This window comes from Planococcus citri, chromosome 4, assembly GCF_950023065.1.
Source record: "Planococcus citri chromosome 4, ihPlaCitr1.1, whole genome shotgun sequence".
Lineage (NCBI taxonomy): Eukaryota > Metazoa > Arthropoda > Insecta > Hemiptera > Pseudococcidae > Planococcus > Planococcus citri.
Genome location: NC_088680.1, coordinates 49,809,540 through 49,826,936, shown reverse-complemented (window position 1 = coordinate 49,826,936; position 17,397 = coordinate 49,809,540). Strand labels below are relative to the sequence as shown.

The 17,397-nt window shown below is 36.5% G+C and overlaps 1 protein-coding gene across 6 annotated transcripts in view; it reads left to right on the top strand.

Moving 5' to 3' along the window:
- LOC135844767 (serine-rich adhesin for platelets-like) overlaps nucleotides 1–17,397 on the top strand; it is a 117,977-nt gene that overhangs the window by 86,297 nt on the left and 14,283 nt on the right. For all 6 annotated transcript variants that reach the window (XM_065363109.1, XM_065363108.1, XM_065363110.1 and 3 more), the window contains 8 exons: nucleotides 2,357–2,774; nucleotides 2,879–5,976; nucleotides 14,357–14,616; nucleotides 14,724–15,115; nucleotides 15,304–15,485; nucleotides 15,581–15,774; nucleotides 15,859–15,986; nucleotides 16,093–16,205. In XM_065363109.1, coding sequence (XP_065219181.1) covers nucleotides 2,396–2,774; nucleotides 2,879–5,976; nucleotides 14,357–14,616; nucleotides 14,724–15,115; nucleotides 15,304–15,485; nucleotides 15,581–15,774; nucleotides 15,859–15,986; nucleotides 16,093–16,205 — 4,746 coding nt within the window. In that variant the 5' untranslated portion in view covers nucleotides 2,357–2,395. The remainder of the gene's footprint in view (nucleotides 1–2,356; nucleotides 2,775–2,878; nucleotides 5,977–14,356; nucleotides 14,617–14,723; nucleotides 15,116–15,303; nucleotides 15,486–15,580; nucleotides 15,775–15,858; nucleotides 15,987–16,092; nucleotides 16,206–17,397) is intronic.

Here is a 17,397-nt window from a genome sequence, read left to right as displayed (position 1 = left end):
TTTTTCGTGGAAAATAGCAAAAAATTTCACCTTTTGTCAAAATTTCTAAATAGTCTTGTTTCTTGCTAAAAACTCACTTTTTCACAAAATACCTACTCCCTATTCCAAAAAGTCTTACTACAAGGTGTCTTACAGGTCCTACTGGTCCTTTTAGTCCTACATATGTACATAAAGTCCTATTTTTCAACAACTTTATCCAAAAGTCCTACTTTTTTTTCAATAGAATTTTTTCACATTTTCAATTTTTCCCCTTTTTTTTCGGAATTTCGAACAAATTTTGTAGAAAAAGGCTCATTTGACGACTTTTTTAGATTTTGAATTACACATTTTTAAGAGCTTTTGCCCTTTTTAAAAATTGATAAGGAGGAAATAAAACGAAAAATTGGAGTGAAAAGTTATATTTTTGGCGTCTACTTGTTTAAATAAAATCATAAGGTGTTTGAAATCATCAGAAGAAAAGCAAACACTTTTTTGCAAAAATTTGGCTGAAAACTTGAATGTAAATTTTGACCCTTTCTTCCCTCCCTACCTTGAAAAATTCCACAAGTGCTCGAAAAATTACTTGCTGAAAGTCCCACTTGAATCCTACTTTTTCATTTTGAAATTTTGTTAGACATCCTGTACTACTTTTCAACCTAATAATCTATAAAAAAAATTCTCTCATTTTCAACAAAAATTGCGATTCTCGCTTTTTAGCAATAAAAAGTCTCGTCTGTTGCCTAAAATTGCCCATAAAAATAAAAATTGAAAAATCACGTTTTTTGAAAAAAAAAAAATTCGAAAAAATATAATTTTAGGGTATCTCAGGTTGTGAAAGTAGTGAAAAAGTAGTGATTTTAAAAATGGACAGTGAAAGTAGTGAAAAATTAAATTAGTATTTAGTCAAATAGGTTATGGAAAAATGAAAAAATTCAAACATGCAACAAAAATTCTCAAATCATTAAAAAAAAGATTTTTGATGAAATTGGCAATTTGTTTTCTTAATAATTTTGATTGAATTGAAAAATACTTCGGGTACAAAGCTTCTAATTTCAATTTTTGAAAATTTTCCTGTGAAAAATTTGACTTTGTTGATTTTTTGGGGGAGGAGGGTCGAGTGGAGAGCTTTTTGAAAATTTGGTTTAAAAAAGATGGTGAAAAAGTAGTGATTTTTTTCAAAAAAATTTCTGTCAGATACTACGAATTTGTTCCCCAAAAATAATTCTCAAAAATTGTCAAACTTTTGCTTTTTTTTCAAAAATTGTCCAATAGCCTTGCTCAGGTATTTGCTGAAAATTGCCAAAAAGTACGCAGGTATCGAGAGAAGTTCTCGTTTAAAAATGGTCGTTTTTTTGCAAAAAATTCAAAAGTCTTACTTTTTTTTAAAGATTGCCCAAAAGTTTCGCTTTTTCGCCAGAAATTGTTAAAATCTTTACTTTGTTGGAAAAAATCATCAAAAAGTTTCAAAATTTTTTTCAACTTTTTAAAATTATGAATCAGAACATTTCAATTTGTACTTTTCTGTTTTTTTTTTGTGTGTGATTTTTGTCTACGTTAAAATGTTATGCTCGCGTTTCGTTGGTTACTTTTTCGAGCTTTTTTGCATATTGAAGTTACTTTTTTTTTGGAAAATACGATTCAATAAAATTGAATTACGAGCGAAAATTATTTGCAAAAGCACGGAAATGCTCATTTTTGAGGAAGCCGGATTGGGAGGGGGTCGCTTTCTTCGTCTCGTGCCTTCTTTTTTAGCTACTCCTCTTCATCTATGATGCTGGTCTTGGTCCTGGTCTCTCATTAATCATAAGTCGCTAATCTGTTGATGGAGAGATTGTCATGTCCTAAAATGATGTTTACATCCTCGTATATCTTTTGTTGTTTCTAATCACTAAAATTTTCTCGCTCAACCGTACGCACCAAATTATGATAAGACATAAGACCCAAAAGTGACTTATGCGTGATCACAAGAATAGGTTTTGGTGATACTGTTTTCAAATGGGTGGATAAGTGAAATATTCGTGTTGTTGTCACGAAGATATTTTGTTGCTCAATGATGTACTTATTGGATGGCAGTTTTAAGTCGGTCATTGGGATTTGGAATTTTTTCAAAATAAATTTTGAGAAATTGAACATTTTGAGTTACATGTAGATAACACATAATTGCTCGAAACGAATTAATCGATTAGATTTCGAACAGTTTGAACTGATAATAAGTTTACGTGTATCGAACTGCCTCAACGAGATTATGATTTTTCAGTGTGGGGTGAGGGGGGAGGGAGGGAGAGAATGTGGCTCAATTCAGATACCCATGTATATGTATATTATGTATTTTGTATTTTGATATTAACAAAAACGTGACGTTTTCTTCTTGTTACAGGACAACCCATAATATTGAATATTTTTGACACCGCGCGATATGGACGAACAAAATCTAGGCAGAGGAAGAGGGCAACGAGGTGGCCCCGACTACATGAAAGACATAGAAGAGGCACATTACGGTTCGACAAGCGAGGACGACGATGACGAGCCCAGACTACGTATCGATACCAGCGAAGATGAAGGCGACTGCAGTGCGCCGGATAATTCGTTATCGTCGTCGTCATTCCCTAGACGGAGGAAACCGCCGATAACGTTTAAATTGAAAAACCACTCGGGTGTCGCATCCGGCGGACGCGGTGCGGGAAAATTCGACGCGAAAAACACGAATACGAATCCGCTGCAGAGTTTGCAGCAACTAGTACATAGTCCATTTTTAAACGCGCAGATCTCAGCCGCCGATGGTGGCGTTAATCAAGGTACGTAAACGAATACTATTTCTCAAAACTATATCGAGGTACGATCCTCTTCGCCTTCTCGAGAGATTAATAATGATTTCTGATTTTTTTGTTTTGTTTCGCAGGCTGTAAAATTAACCCCTTAGTTAGAGAAAATCGCTCAAAACCGAATTGCGATAATCGATATTCGCCGGATAGTTCGCAAGCGACGTTAGTAGCGGCTGCCGAAGCGATACGTAACATACTCAGTAGCAATAGCAGCAATAACAACAGCAGCAGTAACAACAACAACATTAGCAACATCGGTGCCATAAACAGCTTTGACGTATTACCGCGTCCTAAGTCGTCTAACGGCGGCAACGGTGCCAAAAGTAGAAAATCGTCGAATGCGGCAGCTAAACGCAATAATAATAATGCAAACTTTCAAAGACTATCGCCGGTATCGATCGAAGTGGTGCCGTCGTTATCGCATCTATTACCTTTGTCGCAGCATTCGCCTCCGTCACCGCAAACGCCTCAGCAGCCTTTTACGGAAAAATGTGATACTAGTAGCAGCAATAGCTACAACAACAATAACAACAACAGCAGCAGTGGTAGCGGTAGCGGTGGTAGAACGTTGAATTCGAACAGACTCAACTACATAGTGAGCAAACTACAAAGGTCGGCTACCGAAGAAGAGCATCTGCGCCAGTTACAGCAATTGCAATCGTCGCCGGAAGCGGAGAATTTCAAGATGTTTCAACAGTTCTTGAAATCGGGCCAATTTCAAGCGCGTTGCAATAACAATAATTTAGAAATATTACCGGCTACGTCGGCAGGCACGGTGAATGCTGCTGCTGCGACCTCGAATCCTTCGAATAATATGATCAATTTAACCAACAGCAAAGGATTCAGATACGTTTCGTCGAACGCTCAGCCGAAATCCACGTTCGGTAACTTGTCGACGAATACGTTTCCAATGGGACCTCTACCACCACCACCTCCTCTGACGTTCAAATCGTCATCATCGGGACCGGAATTCGGCAACGCGATGGCCGCAGATGCGAGCAAAATGGATTTCAGGATGCCTCCGGCGCTAACGGTGATACCGAAATCGAGCGGCGGCGGTAAGAAGGCGAATTGTAGACGAAGTCCACCGCCTATGGTTCCTATCGAAAGTATAGCCAATTTCCGCAAACCTCTTAACGAAGATAACGTCGTGTACAGGCTGAAAAAGCTCGGCACCGATATCGAGCTGGAAAAGAATACGGCTTCGGCGTCGTTATCATCGTCGCAGCAAGACGATTTCTGCGGCGCAGCTGCGATGGAAGATATGGCTGTTAAGACGAAGGCGGCGACCACCGCGTCAGTTACCAATAACACTAGTTGTAATAGTAATTATAGTGATAAGGCTAGTTTACCTTTTTTGAAACCTATACCGATCGGCGAAAGGTCTCACGACGATATTAAAAATATGAGCAAACTACATCCACCGCCGCCTAGTCTCATACCAATCAAACCGGCCACCACGCAGTTCGTGCCGATTATGCAAAGCGTTCCGCAGCAAAGTACCATAAGCGAGGTGCCGATTAAAATGAAGAAAGGATCCGGCAATCGTCGCGTACCCAGCTTCGTATCGATTCTGCCCAAAATGAACGTAAACCAGAACGATGTGCTGGATATGGCGGCCAGAATCAGAATGAATTCGGGTATGGGACCCGGCTCAGCGTGCAACGACAGAGACTTCGCCGGTAACGTGCCTATCTTGATGAGCGGTCAACCGGCTTTGGATTTTTCGCACGTGAGAAACTCGCTGCCCACCAATAAAGTAACCAAAAGAAAGAAACGTAACCGTTTGAGTACCAAATCGGAGTACACGAGGTTGGCTCACGCTTTAGTCCAAGCAGCTACGCCGTTACCGAAGCAGCAGCCACAGAAAGACGACATCGATAGACCGGTATTAGTTCCTATTCGTAACGAATCGCCACCCAAAGAATTAGATTTACGCGATGTCGAACGAGAAATAATCACCATCGAGCCGATACTCATACCGCCGAGTAGACGCGAATCCGAAGAAGACGAAGACGACGTCGATATGCCCAACGACTTGTCGCCCTATCAAGCCGAACAATTCGTCCACGGGCCGGATTGTTTTTCGGAATCGGCGCAGCCGCTACCGCCGCCCCTCATACCAGCGCCGTCTTCGTCGTCGGATTATCAACAAAACGGTGGAGCCGGCGAAGCAGTGGTCGACGAAAGAGAATGCTTCTTGTTTAATCCGAGTCAAGCCATTCAAGTCGGCCTGTTACCAAACGGCCGGAAAATGTTGTCTTGCGACATTTGCTCTGGCGTATACCATAAGATGTTCAGTTTGAAGAAACACTATTATAGGAATCATATTAATCCGAAATTCATCTCGGTCAAGCACGCGGATATGTTCAAAGTGTCGCCGATCAGCTCGGCGTTGTCGAGTAATCCTAAAATCAACACGTCCATGTACTGGTGCAGTATTTGCGAGTGCTTATTCGACGAGAAACGCGAGCTTAGCTCGCATTTGACTGATCACCCGCCGTTAACGTTGGAGAACTCGAACAGAACCAGTAGTCGACTGTACGTGTGTCCTACGTGTAACACGGTCTTCTCGAAGAAACGTACTCAAGTGAGACATTCGAAAAAATGTGCCAAATTGCATAAAACTGCGGATTCAGTTACCACCAACTCCTCAACCACCACCACCACAACAACAACAACTGGTTCAGCTGCAGCTAATACCATTATTAAGCAAGTGCCGACCATTCAAGTAGATTCGCCCAAAAGCGTCGACAACGGGCAAGACGACAATGCAGCCGAAGAGACGAATAGTACGACGTCTTCGAAAAACAACGACGATATAGCGGAATTAGACGATATACCGTCGTCCAAGAGTACCAAATCTGCGGGTATGTCGATGATGTGCCTGTTTTGCGAGCTTTCCTTCACCGATACGACCAAAAGAAAGAAACACGTGCTGCAGCATCATCATCCGAAACGGAAACAGCAGCCGTGCGTGTACTGTAAAAATAAAACGTTCAGCGATCTCAGCGATTTACTAAAGCATATTTGCGAAATGCATAGTAAACGGTATTTCGGATGTGCCATATGTAAGATTAGGTTCCGTACCAAGGAGGATCTAGTCGCTCATAACGCCGAATCCCATGATGGTGATATTACCGATATCGACAAGGAGCCTATTATTGAGGATAAGGTGAGTGTTTTTAATTTTTTTTTTTGATGCTAGAGTAATTGGTACAGTTTTTGGTTGGGTCAGGAATCATTCGAATTTGTCAAAATTGTGAGCTAAGCGATGGAATTACCTAGATTTAAATGTGTAAATTTGGTAATTTTGATACTGTTTCTTCACCTTTTGCTGTTGCATAAAAATCTTGTCGTTTTATGACGGAATTATTTTTTGGCTCATTTCCTTGCGTAAAAATTTAGCATTGGTTCATCTAAGAAGTTCTCAAGGTGAAGGGAAGAGAAGAGTGGTTGGTGGAGGACGCCGAAATTGAACGTGTAAATAATTTTAGGAACAACGAAACGAATGTTTCTCTGCCTCAGAGATTCCTTATATGCTTTATCATCCATTAAGTGGGATAAAACGCGGTCGTATCATTTTTGGATTTTTAGAAGAAATTAGCAATTTTTGACGACCATTTCTATAATTTGACTGAATTTTTCGATTACAAATAATGTGGAAGTTAAGGTGGATTTTTGGAAAATACCTTTTCAAATTATGACATTTTTTGAAATTTTGGATGATCTGGCAAATGATTCAGGTTTTTAGTCTAATTTTAGAAAAAAAATTCAATGCGTAGGTAATTATTTTTCTAACAATTTGCTTCATTCTTTCTATTTTGATGTTTTTATAAACTGGGAACATATTTAAATTTTCAGAGTGTCTAACGGTCATGAAAGTCATAAAAAAGTCATGAATTTTGCTCGGAACACATTTGAAAATTCTTTATAAAACCCATAAAATGAAAAAAAAATCAAAAATTTGTTCATAAAATCAGAAAAATGAAAAAACTAAAATACCTACTTGTTTACAAATTTTTAAGAAAATTTCCGCAGTACCGAGTTATATATATTGGGAGGAGGGGTGGAGGTATTTTCATGCGGTAAAAAAGTGAGAAATGTCATGAAAAAGTCAAGATTTTTTGCCTCTGGAGTTTGTTAAACACCTTGATTTTCAAATATTTTGACAGAATATAAAAATTTTGTTTTTATGTTCTTCCTTTTTTTTTTTTTTTTTTTTTTTAAATTATAGCATTGAGAAGCGTAGAACATCTCTGCATCTTTGTGTTTGATATTCTTATATTGAGAACTTTTAATGAAATTATTATTTTTTTTTTAAAATGAAAAATATTGAAGTAAAGATTTTTTATCTTTTGTCGGAATTTTCAAATACGTAATCTCCTTTTCGCTGAAAAATGTAGATTTTTCTCAAAAAATTCCAGTTCTAAAAATTACTCAAAAGTCCCACTTTTTTCCCTTGAAAAATTCCACAAAGTCGTATTTTTTTACCGAAAAATTGACTTGGAAAATCTCCTTTTTTCAACAAAGATTGCGAAAAAGTACCATTTTTTGGCAGTAATGCTAAAAATTTGTACAAATTGTCAGTCTTGCTTTATGTAAAAAATTGTCAAAAAATCTCGTTTTTTTTTTTACGAAAAATTCCGAAAAGGTTTACTTTTTTCCAAAAATTGTCCAAAAGTCTTGCTTATTGACGAAAATTCTAGCTTTTCAGCAATTGAAAAGTTTCGTTTTTTCTGCTTGAAATGTTCAAAAATTACAAAAGAAAACAAAAATTTCTCACCCAACAGTTCCCAAAGTGTCTATTGGCAAGAAAATAGCAGGAAAGCAAGAAAAATGCGAGAAATTGACATGGGCGACAAGAAAGCAAGAACTTAGTATCTATAGAAGTTCCTTCAAAAAGCAAGAAAATTTCCAAAATTTTACAAAATAAAAAATCTCTGAAAAATTGAAGTTGAATCCTTCATTAAAATTGATGTTATTCTATTTTTCGAATTGCAAATTTTCCAAAGCTTTTGCCCTCGCTTCGCTCGGTCTATTCAAGATGCTGCTTATGAGACTTTCCAAAATTCAAAAATTAAAAATAGAAAAATTCCAGAAACACTCGTAGCATTCAAACCATTTGAAAAGTGCGAATTTTATATTTTTTTCTGAACAAAACTACTGATTTTTCAAAAAAAAATTCGAAAAATTTTCGCTCTCGCTTCGCTTGAGCACCTTTGTTTCGATAAAATATTCATTCATTATGAATGATTTTCGGAAAATTATTACCCAAAATGTCGATTTTTCATTTTCTTGCTTCAACAGATAAATTTTTTAGAGAAAACTGGGGGGGGGGGGTGGTACAGAACTTCATTTGAAAGCAAGAAAAAAAGCAAGAAATTTGCTTTTTTGGTTTCAGTAGACACTCTGGAAGTTCCCAAACATTGCTAATTTTTGTTAAAACTGCCAATTTTTGATTTTTAATTTATTTCTTCAAAAATTATTGAGAAGCCTTTGCTTAGTTTTTGTCAACGAAATTCCTAAAAAATCCTGCTTTTTGCTGAAATTGCCACATTTTGTCTAAAATTGTAGAAAATGTTTGCCTTCTAACAAAATTTCTAAACATGAGCTTTATTTTTTCAAAAAATTTCAGAATTACTGTTTTCTTGAAAATTGTTCTCAAGTCTCGCTTTTTTACCAAAAATTTCCAGAAAACCATTCATTTGATTGAAACTGTCAGTCTCGTTTTATTTTGCCAAAAATTGCAAAAATCCTAAATCCTTCCATGTTGTCAAAAATTTTCAAAAAGTGTCGATTTTCCATCAAAATCTTCAAAATACTTGTGTAGGTACTCTAGGTACGTACTTCATTTTTTCTGTTTGTTTGTTTTTTGTTTTTTTTTGAGAATTTTTTCTACGTTATAATGTTTAGCTCGCGTTTTGTAATTTTTTTTTGGTTACCGAAAGTGGAAATTTTCGAAAATCTCTCAATCTTGAAAAATGTTGGGAAATTTAATGGTTTTGAAAATACTGACAGTATAGGTATTGGATTGCTTGATGGACAATTTTCCACCATTTTAGTGGTCTACTTGACCGACGCATCTACCTTTCAAATTTCAGTTTCCTAGGTCAGTTTGGTACAATTTTTATTTCCACCCCATTTGTGACCACGATTTGATTCATTTTCATGAATTCATCAAAAATTGAAAAATATACTTTGACCTGTAAAATTTAGGTTGATGATGTATGTATTTTTATATGCTATTGAAAATATGCTTGAGGGGGTCTCAGTTTTCTAAAATTTTGACACCCCTGTTCTGAATCTTGAGCCAAGACCTCTATTAGCTCATTTCTAGGATAGTTCGGTGGTAAAATTTCGATCTGATATGGGAAAATTCTGTTTTAAAATTTTTCTGTGTCGATATTCTGCGAACTCTTGAAAAGCTGGTCAATTTTTTTCCGCGCTTCTTTTCATCCCTCGTGTACGTATACCTTACGCAAACAGTCTGCAGTCCTTGAAAAAAAAATTAGTCTGGTAAACTTTCGAAAGTTCGAGGAAAATCACGTTCGGACAAAAATTGGCAACCTTGATCGAATTTCGTCGTTGAAAAAATTTTGCTAGATAGCGTTGGCGATGCGTTGTGAGATGGCAATGGCGCAGCGAATTCCATTTCCATCTCCATCCATTTCACATTGTTTACGCGAATAAAATCAACAACAACATCAACATATAGTAGGTACATACTACTTACACTCATTTTCAAAGGGACAGAAAAAAAGGCGAAAAAAATTGGAATTCCTTTTGTCGGAATTAAACGTAAAAGAGAAAAAAGACAGTGTGCCACTCTGTTCACTCGTCGTCGTCGTCATTTAATATCGGACAATTTTTTCCTTCGTGTACTTCGTACATCTCACGCTCTTTCGTCGTCAACACGACGATGCGATGCGATAACTTCGTCGCAGCATATTCACCGACCTACTTGCCTGGCACACAGAGAAGTGTTTCTTATCTCTCGAGTATTTTATTATTTTTCTCTTTTTTTTTTTTAGAATTCCTTTTTTTCTCTTCGCTGTTTTTTACACAACGATCGCGCGACGCGCGTTAAAGAAACAGGAAAGGCGAAAAGAAAAAAAAAGAAAAAAAACGACACACGATACGATCTCAGCGAGGAATATTTGCCGCTAAAGTTCAACTCGTCGGTATAGAGAAGGGAGCAGGGAGTAGGGAGCAGAGTGGCGAACTTTTGCTAGCGCGTTTAATCTCGATACGGCTTTATAATTTAGGCTTTCCTTATACTTACTTATTACGGATGGTATAATTTATGTATCGAAGTTTCGTGACGACAGGTTCATCGTGTGCGATATATCCTTTTTCGATTTGTAAATTGAGGAGCCGAAAAGAAGGGCGGGGATGGAGCTTTTTCTCGATCATCGTCGTATGATTCTGTGTTCACTGTTCAGAGCTGGTGTAAGGGAAGTTTTACAGTGACGATTTTAACGTTGTTGGTAAAAAATACATATATACGAGGCTAAAGGGGTGAGAAAATGATCGAGTTAATGATAGAAAAATCGAAAAATAATGTATGAAGTGGTGACGTATGGTGGTTGGCTCGTTGCAGGGGAATTAGGTGGGTATCATAGCAACTGGTAACACGGTTGTGATGGTCGGAGAAATCGTCACGTTTATCTCATTGATCTTTTGCAGCTCGTAGTTTGGCTTTTTTCCCCTTACGTTGAGTGACGATTATGCCTTATGGTATACTTACCTCGTGTTTTCTGTTCTTATATTCGTATCTTCGAGGTGGTAACACTGAAGTGAAAGGTTGCGTTGTCGGTTATACTCGTATTTGAGATAGTCGAATTTGTGAATTAAAAATTAAGACTATGCCGGAGGTTAAGGCGACGACGACAAGCGGCTATATTACACGCTATAAAGGTTTTCTTTGTATATTATTTGGATCGGGTCGGGCAATGCGAATACGATGCGGGAGCGGGGTACTCGACTGCTCGTTGATTGTCGTAATTTAACGCCTACGTTGACGCTACTTACCGCGGTTCGGTTCTCTCTGCCTCTGTCTTTGCCTCTTTATCTTTCTATGTGCATGCTGCATATACTACAGATACGGGTTTGCTCCATTAGGATACCTACCTACATAATACGTTTATCTAGGTACTTCTATAGTATGAATGTGGTTCATTTAGTGGAATAGTATTTCGGCGTATAGTACGTCTATAGGTCATGGAAAGGTCGAAAATTTAATTTTCTCGGTTGGAAAGGTCGACGAATGTCGAATATCGTTCAAAAATTGCACAGTTTTCGGTCTATGATGTTTCGAGAGAGATACCCTCCCTCCTTACCCGTCATTTGAAGATCCTGGATAATTTAATTTTCAGATTAAAATGCCTCGAACGTTGAAAATGTGTATTTTCTTCTATTTTCGATTATCTTGTAACTGTGTATTGTCTCTTCCAGCTCTAAAACGGGATGGAGAATGAAGTTGTGTAGCCCAAAATTAGTTTAGAAATTGCGAAAATTTGTCCAATTCGGACTTTTTTGATTTTTGAATCGAAATAAATAATTCGATTTTGTGTTAAGAGAGACTTGAAAATTGGTTGTGGAAAAAGAGTTCGATTGTCCTCAGTTTTTAACAGAATATTTGAAAATAGACCAAGCTGTAATTTTTGAAATTTTGGTACATTTTCAACCTCTCTTCGGCTCTTCGCGCAGTTCACAATAGGTTGAAAACATCCAGCTGCCATTTTCGACTAATTCACTTCGAATTTTCACTTTTCAGTCGAAGAAATTGCACAATTCGGATAGTTTTCGCTGTTTTCGACAATTCTGGAGCGTATAAAATTCTCTCGAGTAGGTCTTGTGAGGTCGAAATAATGAATTCTCTACAATTTCAGGGTACGAATTCAACTCTCCCTTAATTTCTGCCTCCTTGTCTTTATACCTAAAATATGATTGGGGTGCTTCAATTTTGTACTCGAAAAAATTCTCGAAATGAAATAAATACTCGTACACTGTTGGGGAGATGAAATTAAAAATTTAAAAATGAGAGACATCTTAAATTTTATTCGCCTTTTTCGATCCGAGCTTCACAAACTTCTGGCAAAAGTTAGTATGTTAATCGATCAAATTCGCCACTGATGAAATTTGAAAGACCAAGAGCCCCCTCCCCCCCTATTCTGTGTGTCAAGGAAAATCATTTTTCTGAAAAACTGGGCACTGGCGATTTCCGAGGAGTAATTAGCTTTTCAGTGCAAAACAACGACGACGAAAGTAGCGAAGAAAAATGTTTTTTTTTTTCAAACCAGTTTCAGAAAAATCGAAGCATTATTCTAAAATATATCTTTGGGGGAAATTTCCAAGTACATATCAAATTCAATTTTTCAATATTTAGCAAATTTTTGAAAATTTTAATTCCCTTGAAAAAGTTGAAATTTGAGATCAAATTGTGCTAAAATTTGGGAATTTTTAAAACGATTTTTCTGATTGATTTGCCAAAAAAATGTATAAATGTGTCAATGAGCGAAAGGGAGGAGACAACAAAAATTATGATTTGAATATTCCAAGAAGGAAAGTACCCAAACAGTGACTAATTTTTCGAACCGAATACAGAAAATCGAAGGCCATCCAAAAATATATGTCTCTGGGTAACATTTCCAAGTAGTGCTGAATTTGATTTTTAAATTTTTGACGAATTTTTGAAAACTTGAATTTTGCTTTTTTATTGTGTGAAAAAATCAAAATTCGCTTGAAGGGGAAGGGGGTCTGAAAAAACGTGGAAAATCCAAAACCTTTGACAAGTCGGCTGTATCTGTGTTTTTAAAAATCCATTAAAAAATCGACTTCGGTGCCTTTTTGACTCTTGACTGAAAATTCACTTGAAAGAAATCACTCGATGCATCAAAGCTTTCGATAAAAAAGAGCAATTTCTGCTATGAGTTGCCATTTTTACCTAAAATTAGTAGGCCTATTGATTCATTCGTGTTGCAGGGATTCTCATTATGTCAAAAAAAATTTTTAATCTTGTGAATTTCAATAAATAAAATATTAAATATTTCATTCAACTTTTGGGTTTGTTTAAACTGAAAATTCGCTCTTCCGTTTTCCTGTAGATTAATATTTTAAAAAGGAAATTAGTCATAGTGCCCTTTCCCTTCTACGGACCTCATTTTCAAGAGCAGCTAATGAATTTTTATCAAGTACTGATTTAAATTGATGGTGCAATTAATTCAACTTTTCGTTACTTTTCCTTCGTGGGAGGTATCCCAATTGGCAGAAACATTTTTGAACCAGATAAAGCTGGATAGAAAGAGCACACTAATCCCTCACCAGTCAGAATTTTGGGTTTCGAAGTTCATCTTTTGTTTTTGGTAAATCTGTAAAAATGTTTTTGTAAGAAATGAAAAAATTTTTGTCAAAAATGTAAAAAAAATCAAATTTTTGTCATAAATGTAGAAAAAGTCAAATTTTTGTCAAAAATGTGCAAAAAATCAATATTATGTTTCCCAAAAATGTTACAAAATCATTATTTTTGTCAAAAATGTGAAAAAAACCAATATTTTCCCCAAAAATGCAAAAAAATTGTTTTTGCCAAAAATGTAAAAAAAAACAAATTTTTGTCAAAATTGTGAAAAAAAAACAAAATATTTGTTAATAAAGTGATACTTAAAAATCAATATTTTCGTCAAAAATGTGAAAAAAATCAAATTGTTGCCAAAAATGTAAAAGTAATCAAATTTTTGTCAAAAGTGTGAAAAAAATCAAATTTTTGTCAAAAATGTAAAAAAAACCAATTTTTTCCAAAAATGTAAAGAAAAACTTTTTCTTTAATAATGTGACAATAATCAAATTTTTGTCAACAGTGTGAAAAAAATCAAATTTTTGTCAAAAATGCAAAAAAACAATATTTTTTTCAAAATGAATAAAAAATTGGTTTTGCCAAAAATGTAAAAAAAAACAAATTTTTGTCAATAAAGTGATGAAAATCAATATTTTTGTCAAAAATGTGAAAAAAATCAAATTTTTGCCAAAAATGTAAGAATAGTCAATTTTTGTCAAAAGTATAAAAAAACTCAAATTTTTGTCTAAAATGTAAAAAAATCAAATTTTTGTCAAAAATGTAAAAAAAAATTTTTTCCAATAAGGATGTGAAAATAATCAAATTTTTCTCAAAAATGTGGAAAAAATCAATATTTTTTTCAAAATAAGCTGTAAAGCTGAAATTATGTTAAAATCCTATTTTCAACCCTGCGAACCGATTGGAAACGGTTTCGAGACGAAATTTACGTTACAGATGCCACATTTTAAAGTTTCTGAGTCGATTATAGGTGGTTTTCATTTCCTCTGGGGCTTTAAGCGGCATTTTAGAAGTTCCGTATTTCAAAAAAAAAAAAAAAAAAAAAAAACTAAATCCAGTCGACTTGCACAATTTTTTTACCCGCCGTTCTCCATGAATTTCGTCTGGTTTCTGATTTGTATTAAGCTATAGTTTTTAAATATTGAAATTTCATTCTGAGCTTTATCAAAATTATTAATGTTTTCCGTTACGTCTGTTGTAGCCTAAACCCACCACAGTATCGAATAAAAATGGAAAAAATTACAAATGCAACCAGTGTACCAAAGTGTTCATCAATACAGTGGAGTTGGGACGTCACCGCAAAAGCGCACACCGTGATTCTAGTCGAAATAACATCAAGAAAGTCGTATCCGCGTTCAGCGTCCCTAACGATAGTAACGAACAGCAGAAATACCGAAGTACCATCATTACAACCGCTGATTACGAAAGCGAGTTTTACAGAAATGTCAGCCATAACGTGAAGTAAGTTTTCATATACCTGTCTAGAGTTCGAGAAAGAGCACCTATAGCATAGGAAAATTTATCAAGAATTAACGCATTCGTTTCTTGTGTTTTAATTTGTTCGACAGAAATAATTTAGAAAACTTTATGGAAGGACGAATAGAAATGAAAAAGGAAGATAACCCACCAGAAGACGCGAACGATCCGCGATACGCTGATTTACCCGGCGGTATCGAGGGTGCCAAGGAGAAAACGGAATCGTTGAGTTTCCAGGATATGTACGGTACCGAGAACATCGATAGCAGATTTATCCAGAACGTTTCGCGATTACATTTGGCCACCCAGTTGACCATGCTGCGGAAGGCTAATTTACTCGATAAAGAGCTAGATTGCCCGTTACGTTCGTCGGCGAATGCGAAGCCGGCTCGCGTCAGTCGAAATTCAACTATCGCCAGTCATCTAGCTTTGGCCGAGAAATCAGATGGAGAACGTGCCGATGACGAGGCTAAAAACGAAAATGGTACGTTACGTAGATATTGTAGATGTAGACGTAGTGTAGGTACTGGACGTGGAGAGTGAGAGAGAAAGAGAACGGTATCGAGGGATTTACTTCGACTAACAACTCGACGACGACGACGACGACGAATACCTACGAGAGTAAAGAAAGTATTGATTCATGTTGAAAAAATTTTTTCGTCGTTTTCACAGACGCTGCTAACGAAATCGTATTCACCGGAGAATGGATTCGGGCGAGGAATTACATATGCGGTACGTGCTTCGCAAGGTTTAATAATTTCTGGGATATGGAAGATCACCGATGGAGTAGGCATCCGAATGTGTACGGATTCTATTACGAATTCGTCACCGAACAAGCTCCCGGCTCGAATTGGGTGAGTGGTGATCGAGATCAGCGATCAATTTAATCATCGAATGTGTGCGAACGAATTAGTAACGATGTACTATTATTACACATTTTACCATATAGGCGATGAAGAGAATGTTACAAAATAACGGCTCGTTAGGGTTACCAATCAAACACTCTGTGGCTGCGTCTTCGACGTGTACCAAGTGTCAAAAATCCTTTACTCCGGTTAGCGAATTTCATAAGCATATTTTAGAATGCGGAGGCGATACTACGTGGATGTCGATGATGTTCGCGGCGCATACGAAGAGAAATAAGTACGTGATGTCGCGTCGGTGGAATTTTCATAGCATTATGGTGTCAGCGAACTAATTTGGCGGTATTGTTTCTGTTCTTTTTAGGAAATACAGACCTTACGGTAGTAGACGTAGAAAGAATGTTGCTCGACATCGTGGTTTGAAACGTAATATTCCGACGACACCGGTCAAAATAATAGGTCCTCCGAGGAATAGACAAAAGGCTGGCGATAGTGAGTATTTTTCTTGAGTAATCTTTCATGTACCTCGAGTCCTCGATGGGTATTTTGTAGTGAGGAATCGGTTTGCTAATGTTTCTATTGTTTTATTATTTTGTAGCTGAAACGATCCAAAGAATGATCGCCAATTTACCACCGAAGAGGATTACCAGACGTGTTATCACTTTCGATGACGTAGAAGCTAAACCAACAAAGGCTCGTATCAACAAAGACGTGAGTTTTATTTTTGGATTCGTTCGTAGTATTATGGTGAGGAGTCAAAATTTACGAGAATGAGGAAGAAACGAACCTGAGGATAGAATTAGAGAAAGAAGTGCAGGTGTGTGGTGTGATGGAGGAGAGGAGAAAATACGATTGTAAAGAATGTGAAAGAGAGGGAGGAACTAGTGGAAAAAAGTGACATGCTGAAAAGACGAGAGAAAGACTAAAGTTAAAGTTGAACGATGATCGAGTAATTCAGCCATATTCATATCAGAAATTAGTTTGAACGAATAGTTCGATTCATTTGAGTTGATTAATTCATCTTCAGTGAGGAAAAATTGAAAAAAGACCACGTTAAAAGTTGTGAAATTGTGAAAAGCCAATCCATTGAATATCGGATTTTGTGGACGATATTTGATCAAAAAACGTGAAAAAACAAGTTCAAAAAAACTTCTCTGATTCTGATAAGGAGTTGAATGATTTTGAGAAGTTGAAACCTGCAAAGAACACATCAGCAAAACTTTGCCAGTATATTTTGCAAATTCTGGCTCATAGGTAAATTTGATGGTTGAGGGGAGGGGGGGGGGGTCGATTGGGGTTGGAAAATTGAAACCTGCAAAAGATGCACTAACAGTGTCTCCATTATAGATATGTTGCAAATTTTATCCTATTGGTCGATTTGAAGGAGGGGTGGGGGAAGAGGGGGGGTGTCTATTGGGATTAGAAAATTGAAACCTGAAAAAGATCCATTAGCAGTGTCTTTTCATTATACATATGTTGCAAATTTGATCCTATTGGTCGATTTGAAGGAGGGGTGGGGGGAGAGGAGTCAAAAATTAGGAAAATGATGTTGTTTCCGCTTTAAATTTTGACCATTTTTATCAATTCAGGTCCTTATTATGAACATGGTCCTCTAAAAATAATGACGTCTCCGTGGTTTTCAGCTGTGACTCCCCACTTCAAGGGTCAAATATAGACCCCCCCCCTAAAAATCATTCCACAAGTTTGACTGCTTTTAACCCATTAAAAAAGGCGTCTAGTCGTGAATGCAATAATTTTTTGTAGAGTTGGATTTTTCAACATTTTTTTGGTTTGCTTTTAGGAAATGACTGCATTTTTATCGAAAATTCGTCATTTATTTTTTTAAAAAAAGGGTTGATTTTTGTCACCAATGTCTTGAGAACCTTTTAAAAAACAAGCCTCC